Source organism: Lissotriton helveticus, chromosome 2_1 (genome assembly GCF_964261635.1).
Source record: "Lissotriton helveticus chromosome 2_1, aLisHel1.1, whole genome shotgun sequence".
Classification (NCBI taxonomy): Eukaryota; Metazoa; Chordata; class Amphibia; order Caudata; family Salamandridae; genus Lissotriton; species Lissotriton helveticus.
The window spans coordinates 254,219,796-254,232,966 of record NC_136059.1 but is presented as its reverse complement, the minus strand read 5'-3'; the positions used below and the strand labels follow the sequence as shown (position 1 = coordinate 254,232,966).

The 13,171-nt window shown below is 44.2% G+C and overlaps 1 protein-coding gene across 4 annotated transcripts in view; it reads left to right on the top strand.

The window, feature by feature from the left end:
* Positions 1-8,144, top strand: part of SMAD2 (SMAD family member 2) — a 317,920-nt gene extending 309,776 nt beyond the window's left edge. For all 4 annotated transcript variants that reach the window (XM_078674778.1, XM_078674776.1, XM_078674779.1 and 1 more), the window contains 2 exons: positions 5,464-5,608; positions 6,220-8,144. In XM_078674778.1, the coding sequence (XP_078530904.1) occupies positions 5,464-5,608; positions 6,220-6,343 (269 nt within the window). In that variant the 3' untranslated portion in view covers positions 6,344-8,144. The remainder of the gene's footprint in view (positions 1-5,463; positions 5,609-6,219) is intronic.
* The last annotated feature ends 5,027 nt before the right edge of the window (positions 8,145-13,171 follow it).

The following is a 13,171-nucleotide window of genomic DNA, read 5'->3' as shown; positions in this document are numbered from 1 at the left end:
TCACCGAGGACCGTAAACAGGACGCAAGGAAGATCCTTTAGGAGGGAGAATGAGCCGCATCTGAGATCATGGATTGCTCTCTGGACATTGCAAACACCAACTTTCGCCAACTTGCCGGTGCTGCAGTACTTAGACGCCAGGGATGGCTTAAAGCTACATCTTTTAGGCCAGAAGTACAAAAAAAGATCTTAGACATGGCCTATGATGGAGAATCCTTATTCGTAAAGCACATTGATGCGGCCCTCCTTGCTATAAAAACGGATACTGATACTGCTAAATCGTTGGGCGCTCTACAATACAGGCGCGGATCTTTCAGAGGGGCAAGAGGACGTGATTTTGCTTCAAAAGAAGGATATCAAAATCAACAAAACGGGCAGGATCAGACCCATTATAGACAGCCTTACAGCCAATCATCTTACCGTCAATCCTCTTCGGCTAGTTTCTCCCATCAGGGTGGTCGAAGGCGATCGAACAATCAATGTCGCGATACCAACAGGAAGCAATGATTTACGCAAGACGCCAGTCATCGTTCCCTCCCTCCCCGTGGGCGCAAAAATGTCAGCTTTTGCTCACAAGTGGCAACAGATTACTTCGGACCTATGGGCTCTCGATCTAGTAAACAACGGTCACACCCTGGAATTCATCAAGACAGCCACCTACTACCCCGCCCAGGGGTCTCCCTCGTCTTCACTTACTGTTCAAAGAAGCCTTAAAAAATGCTCCATCGTCTCAAAGAGGAACAGAGTTCTATTCTTGTTTCTTCCTCATCAAGAAGTAGTCAGGGGAGTGGCGCCCGATACTGGATCTCTGCAGGCTCAACAAATTCCTCAAAAAGCAACGTTTCCGGATGGTCGCGCTTGCTGAAGTTTTAAGCTGTCTAAACAAAGGGGATTTTATGGCTTCTCTGGATCTGGAGGATGCGTACTTTCACATCCCTATACATCTCAAGCATCGCAAATATCTTCGATTCACAGTGGCTGGCGTCCACTATCAGTTCAAGGTGCTCCCTTTCGGACTGAAATCGGCACCAATAATCTTCACGAAATGTCTGGCACCAGTGGCAGCGACATTGAGTTCTCAAGGAATACAAGTGTTCCCATATCTCAACGATTGGTTGCTCAAAGGTCCTTCGGAGCAAGCAGCCGAATATGCTATCTCAACATGTCTACATCTCTTTTCGACTCTAGGCCTCACTCTCAATGAAAACAAGTCACAGCTATGTCCTCTCCAAGTGATTCCTTTTCTGGGACACGATACAGTGCAAAGCATTCTTGCTAAAGGACCGCCAGTTACGTTCATCAAAAACTGGCAATATAAATCGCAAAAAGAAAGTCATTTTCTGTCCGGATGTTGGCTTCTCTTCTGGGGATGTGTTCATCTGCAATAAACCTCATACCATTGGCACGGCTCAGAATGAGACCTCTTCAGGAGGAATTGCACTTGCAATGGCAGCAAGCCGTAGGATCGTTCGACTCCATCAGCGTCACATCGCGCATGATAGATTCTCTGCATTGGTGGTCTCAGACAGTGAGCTTGGCTCCAGGCCTCAATTTCCTACCAACTACTTCAGAATTTGTTTTAACAACCGGCGCTTCCATGGAGGGATGGGGAGGCCATCTGCAAGATGTACAGATTCAAGGAAGATGGTACCAAGAATACCGACAACAGCATATCAACAGATTGGAGCTTTGCGCCATCTTTCTCTCTCTGCAGGCATTTCTCCTGAGGATTGCGGGCTCCTCAGTGCTGGTCCGTACCGCATGTTTTACATCAACAAACAAGGAGGGACAAAATCACCGTCTCTTTCGCAGGAGGCTCAGGAACTGTGGGAGTGGGTCACATTCCACAATATAACCTTGAGCAGAACACGTCAAGGGGCTCCTAAATACTCTGGCCGACACGCTGAGCAGGTTTCTCTCGGGCTGTCACAAATGGGATTTAGAACAGAAGCAGGTAGCAGAATCTTCTAAATTTCGGGCAAACCAGCACTGGATTTATTTGCAACGAGAGAGAACAGGAAATGCCAATATTACGCCAGCAGGTTCCCTCAACAGGGATCAAGGTGGAATGCCCGGTCCATGGATTGGTCCGGGATTTGTGCATACGCTTTTCTCCCTATACCTTTGATTTCGAAAGTGCTCCGCAAAATGAAGATGGAGGGCTGCCGTCTCATCCCGATTGCACCCCGTTGGCCAAGGCAATATTGGTTCCAGGAACTGCTTCTACTATCTCAGGACAAACCTATCCACCTGGTTCCGACACTCACAATGTTGTCAAGAGAGAGGGGTCAAGTGGGGGAGAGGAGTTGGCCTAACGGCTAGGGTGCTCGACCGCGGACCTGGGGATCTGGGTTCGAGTCTCGGTAACGACGCCAAAAAAACCCTCCTGTGATTCTGGGCAAATCACTTAATCTCCCCGTGCCTAAAATGAATGCGTGTCCTCATGTAACGTAACTGGTGCCAAGTAAAGCGCTCTTGATACCTGATTCAGTTCGGGTCTAGTTTGCGCTATATAAAACTCTCCCAAAAAAAAAAGTACTTCATCTAGATCCACAGTCGCTGCGCTTGCACGCATGGCTCCTGATTTCTTAGAATTCAAAGATCTTATCATCTCTCAGGACTGTCGTGAGATTTTGGCTCAGTCTCGTGCTCAAAGTACTTTCAAGACTTATCGTTTAAAGTGGAAGCAATTCTGTTATTGGTGCTAGGTGAATAACGTCCACCCTGTTCAAGCTCCTGCGGAACAATTTCTTCCTTACTTATTGTCCCTGGCCAAAACTGGGCTTGACTTATCATCGATTAAGGTTCCTCTTGCTGCTCTCTCCAGATTCAGGAAAAGTTCCAAACAACCTTCTCTCTGTTCCTCTTTGCTTGTCAAGCAATTTATGAAAGGGCTCTTCTGAGCTTTCCCTCCAATACTTGCACCTCCTTCAGAGTGGGAGCTAAATACTGTGTTGGCGCAATTGAAGAGAAGACAATTTGAACCTATCCACAAAGCTGATCTCAAGTTTCTCACGTGGAAGGTTGCCATTCTGCTGGTCCTTACTTCTGCACGAAGGGTTAGTGAAACCCAAGCTTTCACTATCTCAGAACCCTTTTTACATATCACTAAGGATTACATAATTTTTCGAACAAATCCTAGATTCATCCCTAAAGTACAGTCTCAATTTCACTTGAATGAACCAGTAAAGTTAAGAGTTCTCTTCCCGGATTCATCCATGTCAGCTGAGAGAGCATTACACTCGCTTGACGTTAAGCGTTGTTTAAAATTCTACTTGCAGAAGACTAAGGACATCAGGCGATTCAACCAATTGTTCGTGGCCTATGGTCAAGCCACATTTCGGACTGCAGTAACAAAGGCAACAATAGCCAGATGGCTGGCTTCTACGATTAATTTCTGCCATGACAAGGCCAACAAACCTTTGCAGAGAAAGGTCAAAGCGCATTCTACCAGGACTGTAGCAGCTTCTACAACATTGTTTGCTGGAGTGACTTTGGAAAATATATGTTGTGCTGCGACATGGATAACTGTAGTTACAGGTAAATAACTTGTTTTCTTCTCTTCCTGGGTTGGTAACAAGGGGGATAAAAGTAGGAACCGATCCTCCTCATCCTCGCTCTCCTCAGCATCTACAGCTGCATTCACTCACTGACACAGAGGAGGTAGCTTTAGATAGAGGGTACAACATGATCACATTTTAGAAAGCGAACCTCAAAGAGATGAGGGAGCAGTTGGCTCTTGAAAGGGAAGCCTAAGAGGTGGGGAGAAAAAGGGGTTCGATTCCCATGGTGGCAGCACTAGAGACTCCAGGGAGGAACACCTAGGCTCTAGGGATCTTAGCAGGATAGAGCCTCCTTACAAAAACTGGGGATGACATCCACAAGTGGGTTACTGCTCTGGAGAAGGCCTGTAAAGCCCAAATGGTCCCCCAGAGGCAGTGGGCAGATATCCTGTGGCTCTCCTTTGCAGACAAATACAGAGAAAAACTTCTTGCAGTTAGAGAAGAGGATGCAGACAACTATCAGGCCTTGAAAGATGCACTCATTGATGGGCCAGGGCTTACTACTGAGGAGTATAGGATTAAGTTCAGGGTAACTCAGAAAACCTCCTCCTACAGCATGCTAATGGGTTTTGTGGAGACATACATGCGTCATTGGTAGGTATGCTCTTTGGCGGAGCCAGGCTGTTCGTTGTGAATGCAGATTAGGCGCTAAAGCACTTTGAGGACAGCAGAGCTAGAGCCCTAACCCTTGGATTCCTTTCTCCAGCTCGCCAGTCACACCAACAGTACCAGAAATTCCATCCCCCAATGTCTGTCCAGCCTCTCTGTGGCTCCAGGGGTATAGATGGTGACGGAGGGTGGGGCCATCGAAAAACACAGCAGTCCTCATCCTCTACCTCAGTTGCAGCAGCCACATCATTAATATTCTTTAGTCCACCCATCCCCCGGTACTCCCCAGCCAACCCTCGCCTCCTTCTCCCCCGCCCCCCCTTTTCCCCCGGGATCATATGGGAACAGTGCCCTTCCTTTTTGTCCACCTCCCATAGTCAATCAGTTTTGCCTCACATTGGCTGGGCATCCCATTATGCTAGCCAGAGCAGTTAAGACGCCGCTTGCCAGAGGTGCTATGGAATTGATGCCTGAGGCAGATAATAGCACATAATACTGCTCCCTATGCTTCTTGGTCCCAAGACAGATGTGGGTAGGTGTGGTGGGGGGACGAAGTTCCTCATGAGATACATGTTTATAAGCTGATGTTAGCTCAGGTCCTGGAAACCTTCAAGCCTGAGGACTGGAAGGTGTCCTTGGTCATGTAATTTGTGTGTTTTCATGTAACGATTCTGCTGTGTCACAGGCGTTTTCTGTGGTTTGTCATGGAGTCAGAACATTTTAGTTCACATTCCTGCATGTATATATGCACTATTTGTATAACTCAAACCTAGCCAAAAAGGTGCTACAGCTCTGTAGAGGGTCTAAGATAAGCACAAAGTCCACAAATGAAGGGAGAGGTAGCTTGTTACTTGATTGTTGCTTCATTGTGATGTAGTGCTCTTTAAAGAGGGCTCTTATGTACCTCCGTATACCTTGACACCTTGACAGTTCACAAAACCTAGGTCTGTGATTGATCGAGTCGGTGCTCCGCATTTTCCATGCTTAATTTAATAGAGGATATCTAGCTTGCCATGGGAGAATAGTCAAATTGCATGGGAAGCTGAATATATTAGTTGTGTGACAACCATCATCTTTATGGGTAAGTTAAACGTCTTCATACTTGCAGGTCTGTCATGCAAGGGCTATTATTTAAGGCTCCAGTTTTTTTATTGTCTAACATGTGGAGACATTTTTCAAACTAGATAGCTTTCTCAGGCTTTTGCTAGTGTAAATCGTATGGTGAGTGGGCAGTGTAACCGAAGGGATATACTACTTTGGCCTCATGCACTACTTTATTTCCATCACTACAGGCTGTAATCTGAAGATCTTCAATAACCAAGAGTTTGCAGCTCTTCTGGCTCAGTCTGTTAATCAGGGGTTTGAAGCTGTGTACCAGTTAACCAGAATGTGCACCATACGAATGAGCTTTGTGAAGGGATGGGGTGCTGAATACAGGTATGGACAGATATATTTTGTACAGCTTTGTGCAGTGTACATAAACATAAAAGTTAATTGAAACCCTTGATTGTGTGTTTTAGAAGTTAGCTAGTGAAGTTTGGTTTTTAACACAGATTGTATTACACATGCCTTTCTTTTGAGTACATTACTTGATAGGTAGGTTCCATCTATTTTTAGAATTTCTGTTATTTAAACCTTCATGGGAAGCTTTAAATGAATCATTCCTCCATTTGACACTCTTTTTCCAGTACGCTACATGCACTCACTTGGAGAGCACAAGAATAGAGCCACCATCGCTTTTTCAGTAAAGGTTCCTTTGATGGATGTCGCTTCAAGAAGTAGCACACTTTATTGAAACATTAATACACACGTGAAGAAGCTCTTTTCATTCACTCCCACCACCTTTGTAAGAAATGTGTGTAGATTGTAACACGATTCTGATATCTACTATAAGGTGGCATTGCCTCTATGCTCTTTCAGCTCCTAAGCAGAAGTGTAGAAACGGAGAAAAAAAACCAAGCATTTTTTGCACTGCAAATGATATAGGCATTGATTATTCACAAGTTTCTATTCCTTTTTTCTCCCCAACTTTGTATTTTTTTTTGTAGGCGGCAAACTGTAACGAGCACTCCTTGCTGGATTGAACTTCATCTAAATGGACCTCTGCAATGGTTGGATAAGGTGTTAACTCAGATGGGATCTCCGTCAGTACGCTGTTCAAGCATGTCCTAAAGAAGTCTAGGTCAACATTAGCAGGGGACTGTCCAGTTAATCCAAGCAACAGATTCAATTTAACAACTCATCTGTCATAGTTTTTGTGTGGTCCCAATGAACTGTTTGCTATCAAAAAAGAAAAAAGGAAAAACAGCACTTGCAGTCCCAACAAATAAAGCACCTTGTCAGAACCTGGCTCCTATATTCGTACAAATCTAGGTGAAACTGTAGTGTATAAAGTACCTCCAGAAATGGGGACAATTGTAAAGACTTTTAATGGTGTTTTACTGGGCATATAAGTGTCCTCAAGGTTTATCAATAACATGAATAGTTACTCTGTACATGTGCAAGTAATGTATTGTGTTCTACAATAACTTTGTATTGTGCTGTAAAGCATTTTCAGTTTCCACAAATATGTTTGCCTCATGGTTTAGGTAAGCCCCTTGTAAAATATTTAACATAGAAAAACAGTCCTTTCTTAGGTTTGTTTCTTATTTCCTTGCTTCATAAACTGTCCCAGTAAAGCATAGTAGCCTTTTGTAAGATAATCTTTATGAAAGCGGTCCTTCCTTCTTTGTCACCCTTCCATCCGTAGCTGATTTTAACACTTTGTAAACTGTTCTAAAGAAACAGCCACTCGGTGTATGATAGCTCACTTTTCCCTAACTTTTAGTTGATCATTTTTAACATTGGCAAGGGGAAAAACAGAAATGGAAGTGTTTAGTTTTTATGCTGTTACGTTGATACCGTCATATGGTGCCTACAAATAAGATATTTTCTTCATTCTTGTAATCATGATGACATTATATTTTCAATGCTCTACTTACATTAACCTACACTTAGATTGAAACCATCTCATCTTTATGACTAGGGCATTTCTAGCACAAAATATATTGGTGTAAAACTTATAAATTTAAATTATTTTCAAATGTTGGGATTAAAATGGGAAGCACTACTAAACATTTCTTTCACAGAAGAATTTTGGTGATATATGATATGAAAGTGTTGTTGAACACAGTTTATGTTGTGCTAATCAAATGCCCTTAGTAAACCTTTGCGATGTCTGGTTTGTTGGCTTTATAGGACTTCCGTTTAATGCCATGTTGTATACGTTATGAAATACAATGTTGTGTGAGAATAGTTGATTCTATGTACCTCTGGCAATTAGTGACTGATTAACCAGCAACATGAGGACCATCAAGGTTCTTTTTTTATACATTGCATGTTATTGTGGACCCTTGGACACTACCTTTTTTTGCACCATGCTACAAATCCTTTGAATTGTTATAAAATGTGTTTTGGGGAGAGTGGTTGTATGAGGGAAGAAATTGTAAAGGTAAGATTCTCCGGCTTGAAAATGTACACCTTACTTACATTTGTGATCTAGCCATCTGTCTTTGTTTATGTGGCAGTAGCAGAATTGCCTTTTTTGTCTTTTTAAAGTCTTTTTATTTTCTGCATTGTTTAATCTATTACACTAGTATTGTACTTTGTAAGTACAGCTAGTGAAAATTTTAAGCTTTAGAACAAAATATGGCCAGTGTTAAAAACTTTCATCAGAGTTGGCTAAGTTAAACCATGATGAAGAATTGTATGCCATAAGTAATAAGGCATAGAAGCAATACCAAAAAATATTCCTAGGAATGAAGTCGGTCAGGCCTTTTTATTGAAAGTAAAAATTGGCAAAGCATTGAGTATTTTGTGCACAAGTTTTACAGGTAAAGCTATCACTTGATAGAACTTGTGAATCTAAGACATAAGCTTCATGCGTGTTGCGTTTGCCTAATATGTGAATACACTAATAAAAATTTTAATTCTCTTGGTTGCTTGATTTTATTTTTAATTCCGTGTTTTGTTCTTGCCTTAAGAATGTCTATACATTCTTGGGAGAGATTTATATTGTGGATCTCATGGAATTCAGGAGCCATGCATGTAACTGGAGAGAACCTGGTTGTCTTCCAGGGGATCCTCATCAATAGTCATAAGCACTAGAATATTCCCGGGCATGTGCGGGACCCCGGAAACACCATTATATATGTGGCCCACATATATTGTATTGTAATTGCATTTATATAGGGCTTACTACCCCTGACGAGGCGTCAAAGCGTTTTTTCGGCGAGTAGCACACTACTCCGGGACCCATAGAAGATTAGTGTTGAATTAGTATAGTGAAACATGCAAGTACATTTTAAGTGGTGAAGAGGTTAGTCAGTTATTTGGATTTGGAATGATAGCACACGGATAGAGGAGGAAAAAGGTTTGTATTTATATAGCGCTTGTTGATGCACGCTATTCAGGAAGCCTACAAAGGATTAGTGGTGAATTAATATGGTGAAATATGAAGTAATTTCAGTGGTAGATATTAGTCAGTTACTTGGAGTGAGAAGGATAGCGGAGGGATAAAAGGGGAAGAAAGATTTGCATTCATATAGCACTTGTTACCCCTGATAGGTGTTGAATCGCTTTTCTGGCGAGTAGCATGCCACTCCGGAACCTATAAAGGATTACTGTTGAAAATTAGTATAGTAAAAAAAATATGAAGTAATTTGAGTAGTGGATATGTTATTCAGTTATTTGGGTAGTATATTAGTATAGATTAATATAGAATTTGAGAAGTGGACATGTTAGTCTGTTAATTTCGATTGAAAAGGATAGTGGAGGGATAAAAGAGTGAAAGATTTTTTTTATATATACTGTTTTTTTTTAGGGATTAGCAACAGGAGGAGGCTTTTGGATGAGTTAAAAAGAGTTTTGGAGGGGAGGACTCAGAGGAAAGAGTTTAGAAAGGTTTGTTTTAGGGGATCGGTATAGTAAAAGAGGTGTCAGATGTTGCAAGGAGGGGTAGGGTAGGAGAGAGTCTAGAAAGGGTTATTTTGGCAATCATAGTAGTGGTATGGGGTTTGGGATAAATGAGAGTGGATTTAGAGGATATATTGATAGATGTATAGGATGAGAGATAGGGTAGTGCATTGGAAGGAATAGTAGAAAAAGTTTGAGATGAGTCAGAAGGTTGAGCTAGAAGATATATTGAGCGCAGTATAGGCTGAGTAATAGGATAGTGCATTGGAAATGCTAAATTAGAAGAAAGTGATAAATATATAGATCCATAATTACATTGAAAGTATATAGATAAAGGAGATAAGTATATGTTGATTAAAGCAAATGCAGCCTTACACACACACACTAGAGCTGAATAATGCTGTAAGGACTCCCAATTTTATCATAAAAGAATACATTAGAAACAGGGAAAAACAACAGCAGAACACGTTTTAAAACTGTTTTAATGCTTAGCAGTCAGCACAAACTCTCACATAGGACTGAAAGCATATGCAGCTCCCAGGCTGCATCGCAGAAACATAGCCTAAAAAGGCTGAAAAGCTAACTTATAGCATAAATACTCCTTGCGTCTCCCGCTTCGCCGGAGACGCTGCGCTACTTGCCTTGGTGAACAACGCAGGGACTCGAAGACCCAGAGAGCTGCGGGGGCCGTCAGGAGACCGCCCCACCCCTCCTGCTCACAGCGGGGGTGATTAAATACTCCTTGCATCTCCCGCTTCACGGGAGACGCTGCGCTTCTTGCCTTGGTGAACAACGCAGGGACTCGAAGACCCGGAGAGCCGCGGGGGCCGTCAGCAGCCGCCCGCCCCTCCTGCTCACACCAGGGGTGATTAAATACTCCTTGCGTCTCCGGGAGACGCTGCGCTTCTTGCCTTGGTGAACAACGCAGGGACTCGAAGACCCAGAGAGCCGCGGGTGCCGTCAGGAGACCGCCCCGCCCCTCCTGCTCACACCGGGGGTGATTAAATACTCCTTGCCTTGGTGAACAACGCGGGGACTCGAAGACCCAGAGAGCAGCGGGGGCCGTCAGGAGACCGCCCCGCCTGCTCATAGCGGAAGTATTTTAACACTCTCCGCCGCGCGGACACGTGCCGGGCAAAGCCCGGGCCAAGGGCGGGCCCGTTTGAGCCCGTTAGAGGCAATACTTGGTCGGGACAGGGCCATTCTCTTTCACCTGCTAATTAAGGTCAGTGCATCCAAATATTATTTGGCACCACGAAGGAGTAGTAACCATATTAGTATCTATTTAGGAAGCGCCTCCTCTCTCAGACTCTGCTATGGCCACTATTAAGGAACCGAAGGGGAGGAAATCTAACACTAATGGCTCACTCATGGGTACCTTGGACCATTTTATCACTAGGGCGTCATCTGTGCTGTCACGTGAAATAGAACTAACTGAAAAAAGGCTGTCTTTGGGTTTCCCCTGCGATAAACGGTCATCCCTGGGCTCACTGTTGCACGCAGTGTCCCCAAATCTTCAATCTGGGATTGCTACTGGCCCAGCAGGAGCTAGCAGTGAGGTGGGAAATATAACACAAGGCAGCGTAGACCAGTGCATCTTATTTGACAGCACGAATGCAATACCGATCAGCACAAGCACATCTCACCCTAACCTTGAAGATTCAGGTCCATCAGATTCAAGGCCAAAAACGAGATCTAAACAGAACCCTAAGCCTGAGGCTACAAAGGCGGTAGTAGATCTGGGTGCCAAAAGAAAACGTGGTGGCGCACCCCTGAAAAACAAGAAAGTGAAGATTCAGAAAAGGAATAACGAGGGTGAGGAATCGAGCACAAAACTTTTAAATACCCCAGCCGCAAGTTCGCAAGCTATTCAACTGGCTACTGCTGTAACGAACTTCAGTGATGTGGACCCTACAGAGCCAGGAACTGCATTTTGGGCGAAATTGGAACTTATTTTTTACAAAAACTTGTCTTCCAATCTATGACAGACTTTCTCTGATTGAAAATAGACTTCTGCATTTAGAGTCACGGTCTAATTCTTCTCAGGAATCGGCAGTCGCACATGCTATAGGGGGCATTGGCACTTGTGTTGGGGAACAGCTAAATGGAAATGGAGAAGGCAACCCCAATAACCTGCCGTCAGTAATAGCAATAACATATCTGCTTTATCTCCTTTGGTGGTAAACCATAATCCCCTCGCAAATGCCATTCCACTACCTCCAAGGGAAAGTAATGTAGATAAGTGTAACGCTCTGTCCAGAAGGGGGGCGTCGGGGAGGGTGACAGGGTGTGTCGATCAACAACCTCAAGCTAGTAGAAATACACTCGGGGATGGGCATGTAAAAGCCTTACCCTGTATTGTACTTGCAGGGCTTCCAGTCTTTAGCCAGGGGAAAAAGGTGGAATATACGGAACTCAAAAACAAATGTATACATTGGCTCAATCTTACTCTTTGTAAGACGGGTTGACTGGCTAGGGAAAAGACAAAAAACCATTGGGGGGGGACTGTGTGATAATTAACTTCAGGGACATCGGTGCTGTGGATTACATTTGTAATGGGGCCCCGGTTCGGTCTGAAACACACATCCAACCCCTACATCTATCCTATTTTTGTCCTGCACCCCTAGTGGGTCGTAAATGGAATAGAGGCGGGCAACCCTGGGGGGTCCAGAATGTTACCCTACAGAGATCAAGAGGGGGCAATGAATTGGAAAGGTCTATATCCATCTACTCCTTTACTTTCATTGTTTCCTCAAAGTAACAGGTTCAGTATCTTGGACCAAGTGGATTGACGCCTTGCTAGCCAGCGGTTCACTCCCTTAACAACTAATGATTTAGGCCCGCAAGTAGAGAGAGTGGGGAGCAATGTTGATGCTAATATTCTTTGCATCCCAATTACTATACAACAAGAGGGTGTAGGGGGCGGGGATTTAACTAGGGCTAATGTGGGACAGTTCAAGGGGAGGGACTATGCGGCTGTAGAATCTGGTCGCCAATCTTCTGGGACACAAGAGGAGGCAGGAGATTCTACAGTTGGGTTGTTAACGGTAGGGTATAAAGAAAGAATGCAAGCGATTAAGAGGCCAATGTGTATCAGTGGGCTAGAAACTGGTGAATTACTATATTGTGGGGAACACAACCCAGCGAGAGAATCGGGCCCAACTAGCATTAGGGCAATGGATGGTAGTATTAAAATCCTGTCTTGGAACCTGGCAGGGATTAGAAATCAACTTCGCCTGAGTGGGGTCTCTTTATGGAAAGACATGATATTTGCCTGATGCAGGAGACGTGGGCGTTGGAAGAGACAGTGATGACAGGTTTTGCCACTTTAAATATTTTGGCCACAACACGGGGAAGGGGCAGACCCTCACGAGGCCTAACTATAGGGGTAGGCACGCATCTGGGTGCTAAAGCGTCCCATATTACAACTAACTCACCCGACGTTCAATGTGTCCTAACGCTCCCAGACTCCTCTCGGATAGCCTTACTTAACATCTATTCTAGGCCTATGAAGAGTGGGCAAGAATCTGGCACTATTGACACGCTAAGGCAGTTTGTCCTGACTCTAGATCCCATTAGTTGGCGGAGACTTTAATTGCCAATTCGAACCTCTCAGTAGCCTAGATACGGGAGGATTACCAGATGAGGATCAGCATTGGTGCATCCCAGAGCCGCAGATACCACCGGCTAGAGCATGGACCCCGCTAGCTCTTCAAATCGATCGTTCTCCCTTACAGCGTCGCTGCGGGCATGTAATGGGAGGGTAGAACCTGATAGACCGGGCTTATCAACCTTCAACAGAGTAGGCCAAAACTCCATTATTGACTACATAATGGTCGAACCCAGACACTGGAATAAGATCCTGGATTTCAGGGTATATCCAAGGCAAGATAGTGACCATAATGCCCTTGTTCTGACATTGAAGCCTGGGAGTTTTGGGTTGTCCAACCCCTCACCCCACCCCTCCCCGAGCCTAATGCAGCCCCTCCTGTTAACTAATAACAGGAGAGTTAAATGGTCCCACCTGCAGGGTTCTCCAACTAAACT